At 34.7% G+C, this 19,389-nt stretch overlaps 1 protein-coding gene across 1 annotated transcript in view; it reads right to left on the reverse strand.

Annotated features, from left to right (window-relative positions):
* CDH9 (cadherin 9) overlaps positions 1–19,389 on the reverse strand; it is a 131,273-nt gene that overhangs the window by 80,064 nt on the left and 31,820 nt on the right. Inside the window, exon 2 of the mRNA XM_032415454.1 lies at positions 1,406–1,682. Coding sequence (XP_032271345.1) covers positions 1,406–1,633 — 228 coding nt within the window. The 5' untranslated portion in view covers positions 1,634–1,682. The remainder of the gene's footprint in view (positions 1–1,405; positions 1,683–19,389) is intronic.

Below are 19,389 nucleotides of genomic sequence, written 5' to 3' on the forward strand. Positions count from 1 at the left end.
GTTAGTTATTAACTATAGTGTGGAAAGTGATGTTAAATGAGGGATTCAGGGGGATGCCCTATGACTAACCTGAGGAGAAATAAGAGGGAAAAAGGAACCAGCAAGTGAACTATATGGGGCAAAGTGAGTATGACCTATGGAACCAGGGAGAGAGATATCAAAAGAAGAGGAAATAATAGGCTTCCGATAAAAGAAGCTACATTTGAAAAAATACACTGTGACACACACAAAATGAAAAATTAGATCAAGATTTTGGCAATTTCACAGAATAAATGTATTTCTGGTTTAAAAGCAATAGGCATGACTTCTGTGATATCAGGTACTTTTTATATTTTTATTTTTGGCCTATTCTATCTTATCTACTTTGTGTCGCCGGTAAGTCAAAAAATACTCAGACCATCACAGTCACTTCTAGTATCATGTGCAAAGAATCAAGAAAACAATATATATGATTTATGGGCAGTGTTAGTATTCATCATTGTTTATTTTGTTTTATTCTTAGAATTTGAAATTAGCTCAGCATTAGGCACGTATCTGGGATAATGCAGTGGACAAAGGAATTGTCCTGTATATTGAATGGTATGAATGAGACTGATATGGGGAAGATAGATAATAGAAAATTCTGGACATTGGAAAGATCACGTCATCTATTTTGAGACAGAGAAGAAACAGGAAGACAAAGGTATGAATCTGTTTTCTCAAAGTTGAATATAAGAAGGGGGAGTTACATAGTCTCTATTGCCATTTGTTCCAGACTGCTAATGAGCACCTGTTGCGGCTGCTGGATGGTTTTAACCACCCTAAAGATACTGCCTTCTTTCTACTTCTGTTTTCTTTCTCCTTCTTCTAGAATCCTTTGGTCTGGCTTACAGGCAGGAAGTAGTTCAGTTTGACTGATACTAAGAAACAGACCATCTAGATAGAAATATTTGTACTTATTCTCATACACAGCAAACTATTCGAATCATGATAAATTGTTTATTTGTAGAGACCAATATAATTTTTGACATATTATTGTATTTTTTTGCCTCACATAGCACACTAAGTTATTATTTATACATGATGTTAAATTAAATTTCGAAGGAAGTTTTTAAAATCTTCTAGATGCACACACATAAAATTAAGTCATGTGTAGCTGATTAATAATGAATCAAGTCCACAGATGACATTTTATTTTGAGGCTTGCTATGGATACTGACCTGCATTTAGCTACCTGAATAAATCACATTCCCCATTCTACCCTGCTGCCAACCTTTGCAATATCATGCCTTCTGCACATCATAACTAGTCAAATATTTTAAAATAATCATTATTTTAAACAATCAGCACAGGGAGTTGCTATAAAAATATTTAAATTGCTATCACTTTCTAATTGCTTCTGGATTTATCATATGAAAATTCTTACCTTGCCAACATACTGTGTATCTGTACCTGTGTACTCCTCCAACAAGAAGAACTGATTCCACATCCAGCCACGCTTGGTGCGATGTAACATTTTACCATTATCTTTTGTCAGATCCACTACCATTTTGCTTGGTAAATCACTATTAGCTTTTTCTTGTAGTGGGATAGCATCAACTGTATGAAACATATAGGTCCAGATGAATAGTGATAGGCAGTAGTAAGTCCTCATTATAAGCAACTTCAGCAGGATGTCAAATTCAATATACTGTCTGATTCCCCTGAGGAGTAGAGGGAGAAAAATGGTTTATTAGGTTGTGTTTCATTTTCACATAACCTGTAAACTATAAAACTTTTCTAAATGTTATAAAATTTTTATAAATAATATATTATATATACATTATTTTTCCATGTTACATCAGTGAGCTATCATTAAAACCTCACATATCACATGGCTAGGTAAGGAGATATATGTAGCACAAATAAACAGGAAATTCACGGCTGACTTTAATATCACTATATTGCAGCATATAAATGAGAATGTATTTGTAATTTAAAATACTAAGTATTTGAAAAAAATTAAGCCCTACAATATACCAAAGATTATACTGAGTGTTCCTAAAGTCTTTAAGACCAATAAAATGAATTATTTATTAATATATACATATATATGAGCTTATATATTTTAAATAACACTTTTCTGGGCACAGTTTATCTTTTACAATCTGTTTCTTCTCCTCCTCCTTCTCCTCTCCCTCCTCCGTGTCCTATTTCCCCTCTTCCTCTTCCTTCTTCTTCTGTAACATGATAAGATGTTCCCTCAAGGCAAATTAAATTATACCAAATGTACTTTGGATTGTGTCTTTCAATACCTAGCACCATACTATGTTGATCCTTTATAACTGATAACTATATTTTTTCTAACAATCTGTTGAATAAGTTACTCAAATTTATTAGAGTCTGAAGAGAGCATGCTCTAAATGGAAACATATTACCTGATAATTAAAAATAACAAACATATTTATTTCCTAAAATAATAGGAAAAATGAGCACACAAAATTGGTATGGTAAAATTAGATATGGGGTCTCAGCTATGGGATAATTTGATTGAGAATTTTGCAACAAACAATGTCTCTTGGTTGAGATAGTAAGTTGATTCTTCTTGATGTAAAAAAAAGTTCATAGTTAAAAAGTTCAAAGTTAATAGTTCATTTGGTATTCCAGAATTAATTTTATTTATTAGCAAATTGGTTTTATTTGTGAAACATTTTATTCAGAAGATGTGAAATTATAATAATGCTACTGCTGGTAATGATTTTGGTAAGCAGTTGAAACCCATCAAACAAACAAACAAACAAAGAAACCCATCAAACTAGTATAGGCAAAAGAAGAATTCATTGGATTATCAAATCAAATTAAGTGTGGAAAGGAAGGAATAAAAGGAGCAAAGAAGCAACTGGGCCTTTCGTGCTCATGAAAACAAGAATTAGGGGCTTGGGTACTTTAGTACTATTCTCTCTCGCTCACTCCTCTCTCCTCTCTTGCTTTCAACTAAGCCTCCTCAACCTGATGGGATAGAGGAATATACAAAGTTCAGATTTAACATCTTCCAATCCAGAAAACAACTGATAGTATTTTCTAATTTGAGTCTGAAAAATTATGGGAATGGGCTCTAATTTACCTGGCCAGATGCTTAACACTGGACCATACATCTCTGGAGTCAGTTGTTATCAAGGCATAAAGGTCAAAAACATGCCTCTAGTTTGGCTTTATCCCTTATTATCTGTGTGATTTGGGGATATTTACTCGGTCTCAACTACTTCTTCTTATGAAAGGAGAATAATTAGTATCTGACTCACAAGGTACTGTTATTTATTTTATTTTGAACTGTAATCAGTACAAAGTAATAGTTATTTGTATCACAAGGACTTTATTTAACAGCATATACCTATAAGAAAACTGAGGTGTGAAGAATTTAAGTAATTTAAGAATTTAAGTAATTTGACAAATGTACAGGTAGTAAGTATTTGACACACAGCCTTAAATAGTATGTTTTACAAAAGATAATATATGTAAAGAGGTTAATATAGTGCTATCATACAAATTTTCAACATGTTAATGTCATCATCATCATCATCATCATCATCAACCATGTTTGCTTCTATTATAACCATATAGAGAATGGTGATTGGCAGATAATAGTATGGATGCTTGCTATGGTCCAGAGCTATTGGCTCTGTCCAGCCCATATGTACTCTAATTTCCATACCCGTTATTTAAAAAACATCTTACTTAACAAAATACACATATATGGCCACAAATCCACACTCTGAAATGAGAGAAATCAAAACCACATTACTCTTTGACTCTGAAATCTCAAGGTACTTACCTTTTAGCAAGACTTTAGGTGGCTATTCATAATCCTGTAAACTACAGGAAATTGGTAAACTTAACCACAACAGATGTAAAACTCTGAAATAAATGCCAGAAAACTACAGTGTCGAAAAGTGCCTGGAAAAAGTGCAATGGCAAAGTACTCTGTAGTGGCCACTGGCTCAGCACATGCCCTGCATTTTGTTGAACAGGGATGGTGCAGTGGGAAACAAGCCGCCGGAGAATCTCAAGGACAGCTGGTGTCTCACTTTGATAAAATACAACAAATTCCTTAGCTGACCACCCTGGTCACCTGTTTTTTCCCCACTGGGAGATCTCTTTTGACCATCATCCTTACTGACCACTCTTGCAAGAGAAATTGGAGAGCATTCTTCATTTCCTGTGGTCTGTTATTACTCTGATGCCCATTTTGGGTAGAATATAAGCCTTTAAGCAGAAAAATCCAGTTGTATTTGATGGAGCCAGAGACTTAGGCAGAGGCCAGGATCCTGTAGGTCTTTGTAAGCTGGAGTAAAAAATTTGCATTCATTTTCAGTGCAATGGAAATCAGTTGGAAGATTTTAACATGAAATGTTTAGAAAAGATCAACTTGACTACAGAGTGGGAAATAGTTGGAGGATAGGCAAGAAATCTGGTTAAGGAAGGAGATCAGTTAGAGTCTAGCTCTGTAGTCAAGAAAGAGATGGCAATGGCATATAGAGAAGTGGTTTTTGGTGAACACAGATACTGTGCTCAGGTTCTCTTTCATTCTTTAATATGCATACACACACATGCACATACATTACATGCACTACAATTCCTGCATGCTTTTGCCTCTAATAGCCTGCACCTGCAACTCTCTTTGGAGGACTTCCCTTGGCTACTGGAACCATTTTGCTCACATGCACAGGGAGCCTAAAGTGCCTACAAGTTTACAATCATCTCCCATGAAATCCCCGAGCCGTTGTGTAACAGGTGCAGAAGTATGGAAATTCACACTTTATTTCATCCTATAGTTCCCCTACAGAATTATGCTGAGGCTGGAACTTCAAAATCACACCCTATTTGGATTCTTCTTTCTGTACTGCTTTCCCATGCTCCCTCTCACTTCCTGACCTGGAAGCAATTTATTAACCCAATCACTTGCATACAAATCCTCACCTCAGGATCCACTTCTTAGGTCTCGGGACCTAAGATGTGAATATAATCCACATAGTGACATATCAAGAAGAGTGGATACTACCTTCTCCTGTATTAATTATGGAAGGTGCCAAAAAAGACAACTAAAATATAACTTTTAGATTGTTGGTTTGTGAACGGAGTAGATTATTGTGCCATTCTGGGGAGTGTTGCTTATAGCAGAGAAAAGATGATCTATTAGAAAAATGAAGAATCAAGTTTTTTCTTATTTGTGGTCACTTTTATTCTGCTACTACTGATAACATTTCTGCATATTAATCATAGGAAGCAACATGATTCACTGTCCTATTAATCTAATTTAATTTAATTTATATACTTATGACAACTCTTTAAAATGGGTTCTTTTATAATCCCTCATATTCTGATAAGGAAACTGAGGCACAGAGAGGTTAAATGACATGCCCGAGGTTATGTAAGTAGAGACAGGAGAATTGAGAATTAAATCCAGGTACGTCCTGGCATTGGGCTCCACTTCATCTGTAAGGCCGACAACCAACATTTATTCTAACTTACATACTGTGTTCTAGACACTATTCTGAGTCTTTTTTTCAAGCATTGTTTCTTTAACTCCCATCACAGAAATGCTACAAGGAAGGTATAAAAACATTAGACAAAGGAGTAAGCTGAGGCTTTGCTTGTTGAAGTAACCTGTTAATATCACAAGGTGGTAGGCACCAATGGGGAAGGTGGAAGGCATCCAGGATTTGAATTCTTTTGGACTGACGTCAGTGCTCCTGATATTAATTGTACTGCTGCTAAGTAATGTTGCTCCATATGCACCCACCTGGGGCCTCCTTCACATGCTTTAAGCGCTTGCCCAATTTAGGATCTTTATTCACAATCTGACCTGGAACAATCTTACTTGGTTCATCCAGAGCCATCTCCCATTTCATTATTTTCAGTCAGTCTCTTTATCATATTCTGCTTTCTTGCAGAGTCTTCCATAACAACTTTTTCAAAAACAGCTTATCCTATTTTGGTTTCTATTGATTTCTTTCATACCATCCATTTATTTACTACAAATTGTTTACCATGATTTTAATGATGTCTTTCATTTAGTGGATTATATGTTTATTGACTGTTTCCTCTAGTTATGGTGTAACTTGTATGGTGGTGGGTATTTGTAAATCACTGTGTTCTGCATAAAATAGTTATTGATAAACAGTAGGTACTTAATATGTATTTATAAAATTAATTGACTCATGCTTAAATAGATAATCCTCAGCTTGAGTCTGAGATCACAAATGAGATTGACTTAATAGTCCATTGCATAAACAAGCTAATAGAGATATGGAAAGAGCTGAACTGGGAGGAAATGTGCCTTTGAAAGAACTCTAGTGGGTTTTTTCCTTACAAATGAACTACAATCCATATTTCCAGTGAATTAAGAGTAATATGCAGAAAAAATGTGCATAACGTGGGACTAAGTATGAACTTCAGTACAGGTTTGGTATAAATTATAGGCTGTTTGTTTGAACTTGAATCCCTTTCACTAAATATATTCTTTATTTTCCTCATAATTCTTGGCATAATTCTTTTACATTTAGGAAATATTAGTATACCCCTCCTGTGGCCAATTTAACACCAGTACATTCCTCTGCTCTTAGACAAAAGTACACATTATAAAACGTTTTTTATTGCATTTTGTTTTAAAAGTTAGCTAGCTCTTATCTCATGGGGTTTATTAAAAGTTCTTCCCATCCTTTATTCATTCAGTAGCAACAAGCTGATTACTAAATTTTCTATGCTTAATTATCTCTATCAGCCTTAAATGTTCTGCATTTTAATCATATTTTTGTTGATAAATAAATACCATCAGATGCATTATAAAGTACAATATTTTAAATTTGTTTTAACTTTGATTTTGTAATCAGGGAGTTCACTTGAATCTTGTTAACTTTAAAAACTGAAAATTGTTTTATTATTATTCCCTTGTTCCCATAATTATATTTCAATTACATTTGAGAAAAATGGCTGTTGGCTATTTGTGAATCAAAAAATGTGCATCATTATAATTAAGTAGGATGTTCAGCATATAAAATCCACATCTAAACTTAAATTATATCATTATTTCTTATCCCTATAGTGTAAACTCAGATAAATTATTTTAAAAATTCCAATCTTGTTTTTCAGTTTCTCAGATGAAATGTACATATAACACAAGTGTATGTGATTAATTATAGTATGTTATTATACTGTTTGTAATCAACGAAGTACTCCCACATACATTAACTTATTTATCTTTTTAAAAAATGTGGATTTGGTCATATAATTTAAATCTTTTTCCAGGTAAGATATATGAGGATTGGAGAGATGAAGAAAGCTGTTTTGATTACCCAATTATTTTATGGCTTGGGCAAAAATGATATTCGTATTATTTGATTCCTTGGCCAGTGATCATTCCAACATACTATTGTGAGTTTTTTTTTTATATCAGTTGGAGAGACAAGTCTGAAATCTCAGGTAAATGAAACATACATAAAGAACAAATTCTATAAATTTGAATAGACATTAAAATTATGAGTCTTACATAATCAAGGAACTATTTAGGGATATATGTTTTAACATATCTATTTTTCATAGTATTGGTGATTCTTATATTTATTATATAAATATATGTGTGCATACATATGAATATATGTAACTGATTATTAGTTTGTTATGTTTATTCAATATATATATTTAAGGTCTCTAAAATCATTTATGAATTTTTTTCAGCAACTTCATATTCAGTTATGGTCACATTGCAATTTGGGATTTTACTCTTACCTCAATAAATGTTATACAATGATCTCAAGAAAAACAGAAATTTATGGAAGAAATATGAGCTGCCACCTTTGTATAAAGATTTCTGAATAGTTAGCATAAGTGAACTCTCAGCTTTTAGTATTTAGCTTTAGGTCATTAGAAAACTGGCAGGATAGACTGGTATCAGAAGAGAAGCTCTTGAATCAGGTTTTGCCAGTGTCCTATCAAAAGAACAATAATAACATTGTTCATAATAGAATATAAAGACATATATAAAATATATAGAATTATATAATATAAAGAGATGTAAACAACCTATTTCCAGAATCTGAGAAAAATAATCACAATCTATAAGGGTAGTGAAGCTAGATTAGGAAAATAAATAATGATTAATGACTCTCTATGATATATGAAAAATCCATCTACTTTCAATGAAAAAGAAACAGAGAAGCAAGTTTTTCCTAGTATTGGTCCCCTGAATGGGGATCAACAGGATCAAAACTTTTGTATAATCCTCTTCTACAAAGATACCCCCTTTGGAGTTTGCCCCAATACTATTATATCTATTCAATATATCCACCCCCTGTAATATAATAAGACCGGAGAGGAAAGGAGACAATTTAGGGGGTACTATTTTGTATATTAATTTGGAGATATGCCTTACAAGTATATCATTTTAGTTAGTGTCAGAGATGGAAAAACTGTTAAGTGAGAGCTGTCCATGTTCAGGACTTAAGAATGTTGGCTAATGAGGTATTAATGGCATAGGAGGGCAGGTAGGATTTGATAGTATCATAAACAAATAGTAACATTTTTAGTCAATGTGTTCTTAAACACTAGAAACTAGATTAAAAATTTAAAAGTTGGTATGGGAAAATGACATAATATACAGCATGAAATTGGGCTATACTAAAGCCTGTGGGAATGAACACTATCCTATCACACAAGCACATGCAATAACACTTTCACCTGAGGGTAAAAACACAAACAAAACAAAACAAAACAAAAACACCTCACAAAGCACAATAGAGAGTCCATGAAAATGCAGAGAGGGCTTTAATGAGAAAGAGCAATTAAGCTAGTATAGGAGCAATTAAGCTAGTATAGTATAGAAGATATGGAAAGAATCTCAACACCTTTCACAATCAGGTGAATTTCTTAAATACCTGACAAAAGGCGGAAGAAAAGACAACAAATTTTATGGAGAATGAATGAGTAACATTGATATATAAGAAAAATTCTTCAAAACTAGTGACAAAATTGTAGACTTATATAAGTATTTAAAAAGAAGTACAAATGAATTATGGACATGTATCCATTCATTGTCTAAACAAATTGATAAAAATCATGCCATTTGCAAAGACTGTTCTAGGCACTGAGGACACAGCAATGAATTAAAGTGCCTTACCTTGTAGAAATGGTAGCAGAAGACAAATTATCATCAACAAACAAGTAAACTGGCAGGTAATTTCAAAACTTACCATAAATTTACATTGATCATGACAGCATGGTTTTGGCAAAAGGGTAGACATGTACACCGACTGAATAGAATAGAGAGTACAGAATTCGATCCACAAAAATTTAGTGAGCTAATATTTGATAACAGGGCAAAGGCAATTCAATGGAGAAAAGATAATTTTCTCAACAAATTTTGCTGGAACAGCTGGACATCCACATGCAAATATTTTTAAATGAATCTAGATACAAAATGTATATCTTACACACAGATGAACTCAAAATGGTTTTAATTCAAAAACTGATGTGGATGTGGAACAACAGGAATTCTCTTTCATTGCTAGTGGGAATACACTGTGATTCAGGCATGCTGAAAGACTATTTGGAAGTCTTGTACAAAGCTAAACATAGTAGGTATATCACTAATTGAAAAATAATGTCCATACAAAAACTCATATTAATGCTTATAAAAATTTTATTCATAATCTCCAAAAACCAGGGGGGTAGGAGAGTGGAGATTAGTAAATTGTAGTGTAAGTCCTGGCAGTTGGGTTTCCTTTCTTTCTCTTTCTCCATTTTTTTTTTTTTTTCTTTTGTAACGAAATTTTGTGACTATCCACTGCCACTAAGGTTATCTCAAATAAACACATTGCCAGTCACATAACTAGATAAAGAACAGGATTCCCCCTCACCCTCCTCTGAGGATCCTTTGTTTTAGAGATGATGTTTGATTTAGATAACTGATCATTTAGGCTGCTTGTTTTTCTCTTCACCAGTGTTAAATTCCTGATCTCATGTTTTAAACTCACCAATAAATGGTGAACCTGAGAAACCCTGGGCTCTCACCGTCAACCACAATAAATGCAGAACCTCAGGGCTCCCCCCCCACAACTCTCTTCCTCCCCATGCACATTTGCCTCCTCCCCCAGGACCTCATTTGTGCCCCAGGTGCTCCTTGTGCATTCCAGGAGCTGAGTACTAAACCTTTTTTTTCCCCCCAAAGTTTCCAGATGGTTATTGCTGAGGGTGCCTTTTAATCATAAGAATCATAGGGCCTGGTCAGTTTACCATATTGGTTATGGATGGGTTGAGAATGGTACAAAACATAGGTGACTGGATAAACAAATTGTGGAATATTCACTTAATAGAATATTATCAGAGATAAAATGAAATGAACTAGTATCAAAAAAAAAAAAAAAAAGGAAACTTAAATAAATAGTGCTAAGTGGGAGAATCCAGCCTGAAAAGGCTACATATAGATCGATTCAAACTATGTATATGATATTTTGGAATAGGCAAAGCTATAAAGACAGTATCAAGATCAGTGGTTGCCAGGGGTTTGGTTTGGGGGTAGGTAGGGGTATAGGGATAAATTGGTGAACAAAGACGAACTTTTGAGAAGTGAATTCTGTGTGATATACATTTGTCAAAACCCACACATCTTCACAACACAGAGTGAACCATAATGTATACAATTAAGAATAATTCACTTTGGAGTAGGGGTCTGGAGGAATGGAGCTCCAAGAAGGAAGGCGGACTGTGGCAAGAGAATCTAACTTACTACAAATGTTTGAAACAACTTCATTGCAGGGAGGGGGAGGAAGATGTGCTGACTTAAATAATTCTGGAAGTGGGTGGGGTCTCTAAGACTAAATGGAAAGGGATTGCACACATGCACTGCATTCTAGTAAATAAAGTTGTGTCTCCTGAGGATACAGGTTGACAGTTCTCAGGCTGCTATACATGGGTCCTGAAACTAGCAATTAAGTAAATGGATGACAGATATTGGAATTCAGGTTTCTTAATGTTGTTCTGGGAATTTACAGATAAGCAAAGGGAGGACAAACAGTACAATTCATGTGGTGATGGATTAGAGTTGGAGACATTAATGAAAACTCATATACTTTGATATATTTATGGATGGCTACATATTGAAATAATTACATATATGTGCATATATACAAGTTAGTATGCACACACATATATTCTTTGTTCTATCAGCTGAGATGGCCTAGCAGCAATGCCACCCAGTACCAATAAACTCACCTAGCACCCAGATCTTGGTTTCTAATATAATTTTTCAATTAAAGGAACCAGGGCTCCTTGGAGGAAATAGCTGATTTTAGGACTAGAGCAAGAAACATACAAGGTGAGCCAGGCGCATCTTGCAAGGTCAGAAAGTAAAGGAATGCTTAACAAACACACAAACACACACATTACATTGAAAGGGATATGTCAAAGGCTCACAGAACAAAAAAACTCTCAATGGCCAAAACTGGATTAATTCGAGCAAGAAACTAAAGTATTGCATTATAATTGCATGGGTAATATAAATATCCACTAATTTAGATTGATATAAATAAATGATTCAATCACTACATCATTGAGGAAGAGAAGACAAATCTTCCTTAGGTATGCATTCCAAATAATTTATATAGAAACTTCCCTCAAGAAGGAAGATACTATACTCCTACTTCGTAAATGTGTGATAGTAACTTCTTTCCAAAGAGTATAGCATAAAAATTGGAAGAAGCAAGTACTTTTATTTTATTTTATTTATTATTATTATGAATTTTTTTTAATTTAGAAACCTGAAAAATACTATCTCAGCCAGGTGATCAAAGTCAGTATTAACAATATTAAATCAAGCTGATATTAAGTATCTTTGGTATGGTATCATGAAAATGGCACTTCACTTCCATGGTCTCCTCCAAGCCAAACCCAGGCTAATCAGAGAAGAACATCAGATTCCAAAAGAGGGGCACCCCACAAAATACCTGGCCAGTACTCCCCAAAACTATCTAGGTCATTAAAAGCGAGAGAAGCCTGAGAAACTGTCTTTGCCAAGAGAAGCCTAAGACATGACTACTTAATGAAATGTGATATCCTGGATGGAATTCTGAAACAGAAAAATTATTAGATACAAACAAAGGAAATCTGAATAAACTATGGACTTCAGTTAATAACAATATATCCAAATAGATTAATTAATTGTAAAAAAATGTATTATACTAATATCATATGTTAATAATAAATGAAACTAGGTAAAGCATATATTGGAACATTATATTCTGTGTTCTTAATTTTTCTGTGAATCTAAAACTATTCTAAAAATAAAATCTATTTAAGAAAAATAAAGTAAGTTTAATGGATAGAGAGGATAAATTATGTGTGTTGGGGGAGGTACTGTTATTTCTGATAATATGGTCAAAGAGGGGGAGTCTCAATTATGGTGATATTTGAGCCGAAAGCTGAAGGAACTTAAGGAGAGAGTTATGAGGATTTCAGTGGGAACAGTGTTCCGAAAAAGGGACTAACAAAATGCAGACACTTAGCATGGAAAGGGTGGGGGGAGGAAAGCATGTTCATGCTAGAAGCCTTTAAGTCATAGAAAGGACTAAGTGTATCTACAGCTGAGTGTACAAGGGGATAGTTACAGATGACGAGCTTCGAGAGGCAGCAGACTTCTAGAGTCTTACAAGCCATGATAAGGAATTTTAACCTTCATAACACTGAAATCACATGAGGGTTTGTGGCAGAGGAGAATCCTGACATAACAATGTTAAATGGGTAACTCTGACTGTCATATGAAAAATGGATTTTACAAGGCAAGAAAGGAGACAGAGAAAATGGTGAGGTGATTAAAGTAATCCTGGTAAGAGAATGTTCTCATTGGGATGAAATTAATGGAAGTGGAAGACGTAGGAATGAATCTAAGGCTTTGGCTTGAACATCAGATTAGAGCTGCAATTTGCTGATGAGAGGTGTTGGAGAAATTCAGGTTGTATTTGGGAGTGGGAAACAAGGTTTTGATTTAGAACATGCCTCATTCAATATCCAAGTGGAGATAACCCATATGCATTTGGACATTAAAGTCTGGAATTTAAGGAATTGTCAGGACTGACAGAATATTGAATTTCATCAATATATTCCATGGTTATTAAAGATCTGAGAGTGGTTAAAATTCCACATGAAATACAAAAATAAGAATACAGTCTTGGGGTGCTTGGCTGGCTCAGTTAGTGAAGCACACAGGTCTTGATCTCAGGTTGTGAGTCTGAGCCCCATGTTGGATGTAGAGATTACTTAAAAATAAAAAAAAAAAATCTTAAAAAAAATAGTTTCAGTTTCAATGGAAAATTAGAAAATGCAGATTTTATAATTAAAGTTATAATTATAAAACTTATAATTAAGATTGAAGGTTACATGGCTTAATAGTTGACAATGAAAGCTAAAACTGAAAAAAAACAAGGATAGTATTCAGTGCTGTTAAGGGGTAGCAGGATGGGCATAGTTCTTGGTATAAAAAAAGAATATTATTAATGATGAGAGTAAAATGCATAAAATTTTATTGAAAATAATTTGTCAATAAGCATCAAAGCCTTAAAATGGTTTACAGTGTTTGACTAAGTAATTCAAATTCTAGGAAAGTTTAAGAAATTAGACATTTGAAAGAGGGATTTGGGTATAAGCATGTTTTACAAAATATTATTTATTATTAGATGTACTGGACATTTTTTGTTTGCACCTTCAGATCTACTCTCAGTTCTTACTTTGCTCAGGACAGCAGGAGATATATTTCTAGGAACTGTATCAGTGGGCTCACTGGTCCTTGTTTGAATTTAGCCAGTGTGAGGCACAGGCAGATGAAGGGTAGAAGGAGGGAAGTAGGTTCTTCCACACTGCACCCCTGAGAGTTGGTTGCTTTTCTCTACAATGAGCCACAGCTCCTTTCAGATAGCTGGTGCTCTGTTAGAATAACCAGTACCCTCTCTGAAGTAGTGTCTATCCCGCACCATGCTCCTTTAGGGCCAGGAGGGATAACAGGTTTATGCTATTGTGAATTCCTGCTATAACACTATCCCTAATTAGTTCCTTTAACCCCACTCACACCCTCTATTAAACCTTTCCCAATCACTGAGTACGTCATCTGTTTCCTGAAAACATCTTAACAGAAACATTGGAGAAAAGTTGGAAATGAGCTAAATGTCTAAGAGTAGGGGAAGGATAAGTAAATCATGCAACTTACCTGTAATATAATGACATCATGAAGTCATCAGAAAAATCTACATACTAATTCTTTTACCAAATGCACACAAAATGCCTACTCTTCTACACATTTTTCTAGATGAACAGAAGAGCAGATTCCTTGAGGAGTTTACATTCTAGGAATATAGACTGTACATATATAACAGGAGATATTTATGACAAACCTCTGAAGAGATCACTGACAATAGAAGCATTTTTTTTTCTTCTCTGTATCTATGAATCTCTTTCTACTGGGTTTTGTTGTTGCTGTTGTTTGTTTTGTTTCTTAGATTCCACATATAAGTGAAATCACACAGCATTTACCTTCCTCTGACTTATTTCACTTAGTATAATAGCCTCTAGGTACATCCATGTTGTCACAAATGGCAAGATTTCATTTTTTTATGGCTTAATGTTTCACTATATATGATGCATATATCACATATATACCACACATCTTGAATTTATTTAATAATATTTCATCTACTGGGAAAATGAAAGAAAAACTTAAATTTATATCTCAACTTTTTAATTAACACAGAAAGTGAATTTCCTGCCTGTGGTTTCATGTCAGCTTCCAGTGATAGAAATGAACATCACAGTCTGTCAGATGCAAGTTAATGAGTGTTTCACATGCCATCAGCCTACACTATTTCTCATTTAAGAAAGAGTGCATAGTACTAAAAATTGTCCATGTTTAAAACCGTATTTGATTTGACAGAGTTTCCTTCTTGAGTTAGGTCCAGAAACCAATAGTCCAGACAAAACTGTTGGCCTGCTTATGTCTTGGAGTGGGGAGGGGGAAAATGGGGACCAAGTGGTTGGTGGTAGGATGTGCTTGGCAGTACTGAGGAGAGGAAAGGAAATTAAATAGCTCAGGAATGGCAAATTATAACACAAATATCCAAACATTTATAATAATTTCCACAGTGGAGATACAGATAAGTTAATATTTTAAATATTTACTATCTTAAAATTTATAAATTAAATATTTTAAATATTTCAAATATTCAACAGAGTATCATGGATTTTAAAAAGGAATTTCAGTCTTTTGTTTCATGAATATTTTGTCAATCTGACAGAGTAATGCTTTTAAAGTATGAATTAAGGTACAAAATATAAGTATTAAAAAGGAAATCAATTTTATAAAATACAGCTATCAAATTATTTTAAAAACTAATTTTTGTAAAATATATGCTTCTTAATTAATGCAATAAATAACAAGACCCAGCAGCAGATCTGATTAATACCATAAAAAAATGAACATACAAGGTACTTAGTATGATATTCATTTTCTGCTGATGATAAAGTCAGAAATACCTCTAATACTTCTGTGTATTGATACCCATAAATATAATTGAGAGAGATGCTAAATTTCAGCTGGAGACTAGTACAAATATTGATGTAATATTTTTCAGTTTATTTATTTATTTATTCACTTATTTATTTATTTTTAAAACCTTATGTACTCCATCAGGCCAGTTGCCCTCAATTGAATTTTTTTTTTAAAGATTTTATTTATTTATTTGACAGAGCAGAGAGAGACACAGTGAGAGACGGAACAAAGCAAGGGGAGTGGGAGAGGGAGAAGCAGGCTTCCCACCGAGCAGGAAGCCCGATGTGGGACTCGATCCCAGGACCCTGGGATCATGACCTGAGCCGAAGGCAGACGCTTAACGACTGAGCCACCCAGGTGGCCTATTTTTCAGTTTAAATATATAAATTCTATGTTAAGATTTCTTAGGATTAGTTTCAAAATAAAAGGGACTTAAATTTGGAAAAATAGGTAATTTTACAATGACATTATAGATGTAGGCAGAAGAGTGGAATGAACAGTAAACCCAGAGGGAGGACATATGGATTAATATTCCGAGTTTGTCACTCTCTTAATGAGCTTAGGCAAGTTTAAGTTTTATTTTCATTATATCTGGAATGGGAATCATAGGCTTACCTTATAAGGAAATAAAATAATTAAATAAAACCATGAGTATAAAAAGAATCTGAAATACAGTGGATTCATAATATGTAATTAATGTCTTCCTTTCCTTCATACTGAAACTATTGATTAGGTCATTAAATAATTATATTCTATTAATGTGCAATAAAACAATATGCATTTACCTAGGAAACTATAAATGAGCTTTGAGAGGGTTATTGTAAACTATTACATTAAGCATTTTAAAGGCGTAAGTACATCCCTAGTTTATTCTAAGTGTTAATCTGGATTCTGTGGTAGACGCTATTGTGTTCCACAGAGATTCCATTTATCAGGCCAGTGTACTCACTAGGCAGCTGTTGTTGGGTTTGGCTGCTAACTGCTTATAGCTAATCTCTTCTAAGAAATTTTCTGGACTTGGTGAGAACCACCTAACTAGGGAAGTTACTCTGCTCACCATTATGATCAATGACAATGAGGTACAAATAGTCAGATCCTTTGCCTCAAGATGGGTCAACTCTTTATTCCATTTCATGCCCGGAACCTTCTCTCTGTGGATCAGGCAAGGCTACACTCAATCTGAGACTATGTCAGCGTGTTTTTTCCTTCTCTCTCCTGTTTTATTCCCTTTTTTACAGTTTTCTCCTGAAACGTACATTTTTTTTTTTAAAGATTTTATTTATTTGACAGAGAGAGACACAAGCAAGAGAGGGAATACAAGCAGGGGAGTGGGAGAGGGAGAAGCAGGCTTCCCGCTGAGCAGGGAGCCCGATGTGGGGCTCTAACCCAGGACCCTGGGATCATGACCTGAGCCGAAGGCAGACGCTTAACGACTGAGCCACCCAGGCGCCCCTGAAACGTACATTTTTAATCAATCACTTATACCCAAATCCAAGTCTCAGACTTATTCTAGGGAAACACATAAGATTGTATATATGCTCTAGGGCGCCTGGGTGGCTCAGATGGTTAAGCGTCTGCCTTCGGCTCAGGTCATGATCCCAGGGTCTTGGGATCGAGTCCTGCATCGGGCTCCCTGCTCGGTGGGGAGCCTGCTTCTCCCTCTGCCTCTCTCTCTGTCTCTTATGAATAAATAAAATCTTAAAAAAAAAAAAAAAAGATTGTATATATGCTCTGAATGAACTTCTACTCTGTTAGAAGTGAACCATCCAGTTATTTTCCAAATATTTATTTGGTGCCTACTTTTGCCAGACACATAGGTGTTTGAGATACAAACAAAATATACAAAGACTCCTCCCCTTATGTAACTTACATTCAAGCGGGAAAAGACAAACACTACCTAACAAACATAATAAATATGAAAACAGTAAAGAGAAGGTATTCAGTGCTATTGAGAATAGTAGAGCAATATAGTGGGATCTGAACATAGGGGCTGGGTAAGGGAAGGGAAGTGAAATTCCAGGTTGGCCTCACTGGGGAGGTGTTATTTGAGTAGACATTTGGAGTAAGGGGAGCTATACAAGTAGATATGTGGGGGATATATTCTCAGCCAGAGTAAACGCAAAGATCCTACAGCAATGGAGTGCCTGGCTTGCTTTAGTTATGCCTGAGAAAGGTAAGTGAAGGGGAGGAGAGGACAGGCTGAGGGTGGAAGGGTCTTATATGCCAAAAAGGAAAGAATAGTAAGAGATAGTGACATCAAGCCAAGTGATCAGAAATATGGGGACTGGAAATTGACCATTGGATTGAAATGATAATCTTCACTATGTAATGAATATATTGCAATGCTTTTATGAGTAAATATATATCTTCCTTTACCTGGACTTTTCAAATGATCTCTAAATATTCAAGTGGTCTAATGTTTAATTCCTAGAACATACTACAGTCTTTCTCAGTGACAAATAAATTTGCAAATGTTCTTATATGTGTCTTGATTTCACTTTTCTGTGAAGTCAGCCTGGAAAACTGTTCAAATTTTAAGAGTCAAACTATTACAGCTTGTTGTTTGAGAGTATGAACTCTGGAACTTGGATGCCTGGTTTCAAATCATAGCTCTACTAGTCTTAGCCAGATGATCCTGAATTTGTTATTTTACCGTGGGGTCTCCAGTTTCCTTGCTGTGCATGCTATATTATTGTGGTTCTTATGGTGTTTTGAGTTAAATTAGTTGATACACATTAACTAAGTAGAAGAGTTTCTGGCTATGCTAATTTGAATGGGTTAGTTAATGCACTGATAACAGTATATTAAAATAATATGTTTCTCACACACTTAGCATGTTTATCATAGGTCAGTTAGTGAAGATTGTGCCACCTCGTCTTTTTTTTTTTTTTTTTTTTCTCCCAACATCCCATTATGAGCTCAGTCACTTAGGCCAGAAATTCTTTTTTTTTTTTTTTAATGTTAATTCCAGTATATTTAACATACAGTGTTAAATTAATTTCAGGTGTACATTATAGTGATCCAACAATTCTATATATTACTCAGTGCTCATCAAGATAAGTGTACTTTAATCCCCTTCACCTATTTCATCTATCCCCCCCACCTCCCCTCTTGTAACCATCTGTTTGTTATCTGTAGTTAAGAGTCTGTTTTTTGGTTTCTCTCTCTCTCTCTTTTCTTTTTCCTGTGTTCATTTGTTTTGTTTCTTAAATTCCACATATAAGTAAAGTCATGTGGTATTTGTCTTTCTCTGACTGGTTTATTTCACTTAGCATTATACTCTCTAGACCCATCCATGTTGTTGCAAATGGCAAGATTTCATTTTTTTTTATGCCTGAATAATATTCTGTTGTGCATATATACCACAGCTTCTTTATTCCGTCATCTATTGAACACCTAGGCTGCTTCCATAATTTGGCTATTGTAAACAAAGCTGCAATAAACATAAGGATGCACATGTCCTTTCAAATTAGTGTTTTCATATTCTTTGGGTAAATACCCAGTAGTGTGATTACTGGATCATATGATAGTTCTGTTTTTAACTTTTTGAGAAATGTCCATACTGTTTTCCACAGTGGCTACACCAGTTTGCATTCCCACCAACAGTATATGAGGGTTCCTTTTTTTCCACATCCTCACCAACACTTGTTGTTTGTTTTTTATTTTAGCCAACTGACAGGTGTGAGGTGACATCTCATTGTGCTTTTGATTTGCATTTCCCTGATAAAGAGTGATGTTGAGCATCTTTTCATGTGTCTGCTGGTCATCCCCGTATGTCTTCTTTGGAGAAATTTCTGTTCAGGTCTTCTGCCCATTTTTAATTGGATTATTTGGGGGGGGTTGATGTT

Source organism: Phoca vitulina, unplaced genomic scaffold (assembly GCF_004348235.1).
Source record: "Phoca vitulina isolate PV1807 unplaced genomic scaffold, GSC_HSeal_1.0 scaffold17, whole genome shotgun sequence".
NCBI classification, from domain to species: Eukaryota; Metazoa; Chordata; class Mammalia; order Carnivora; family Phocidae; genus Phoca; species Phoca vitulina.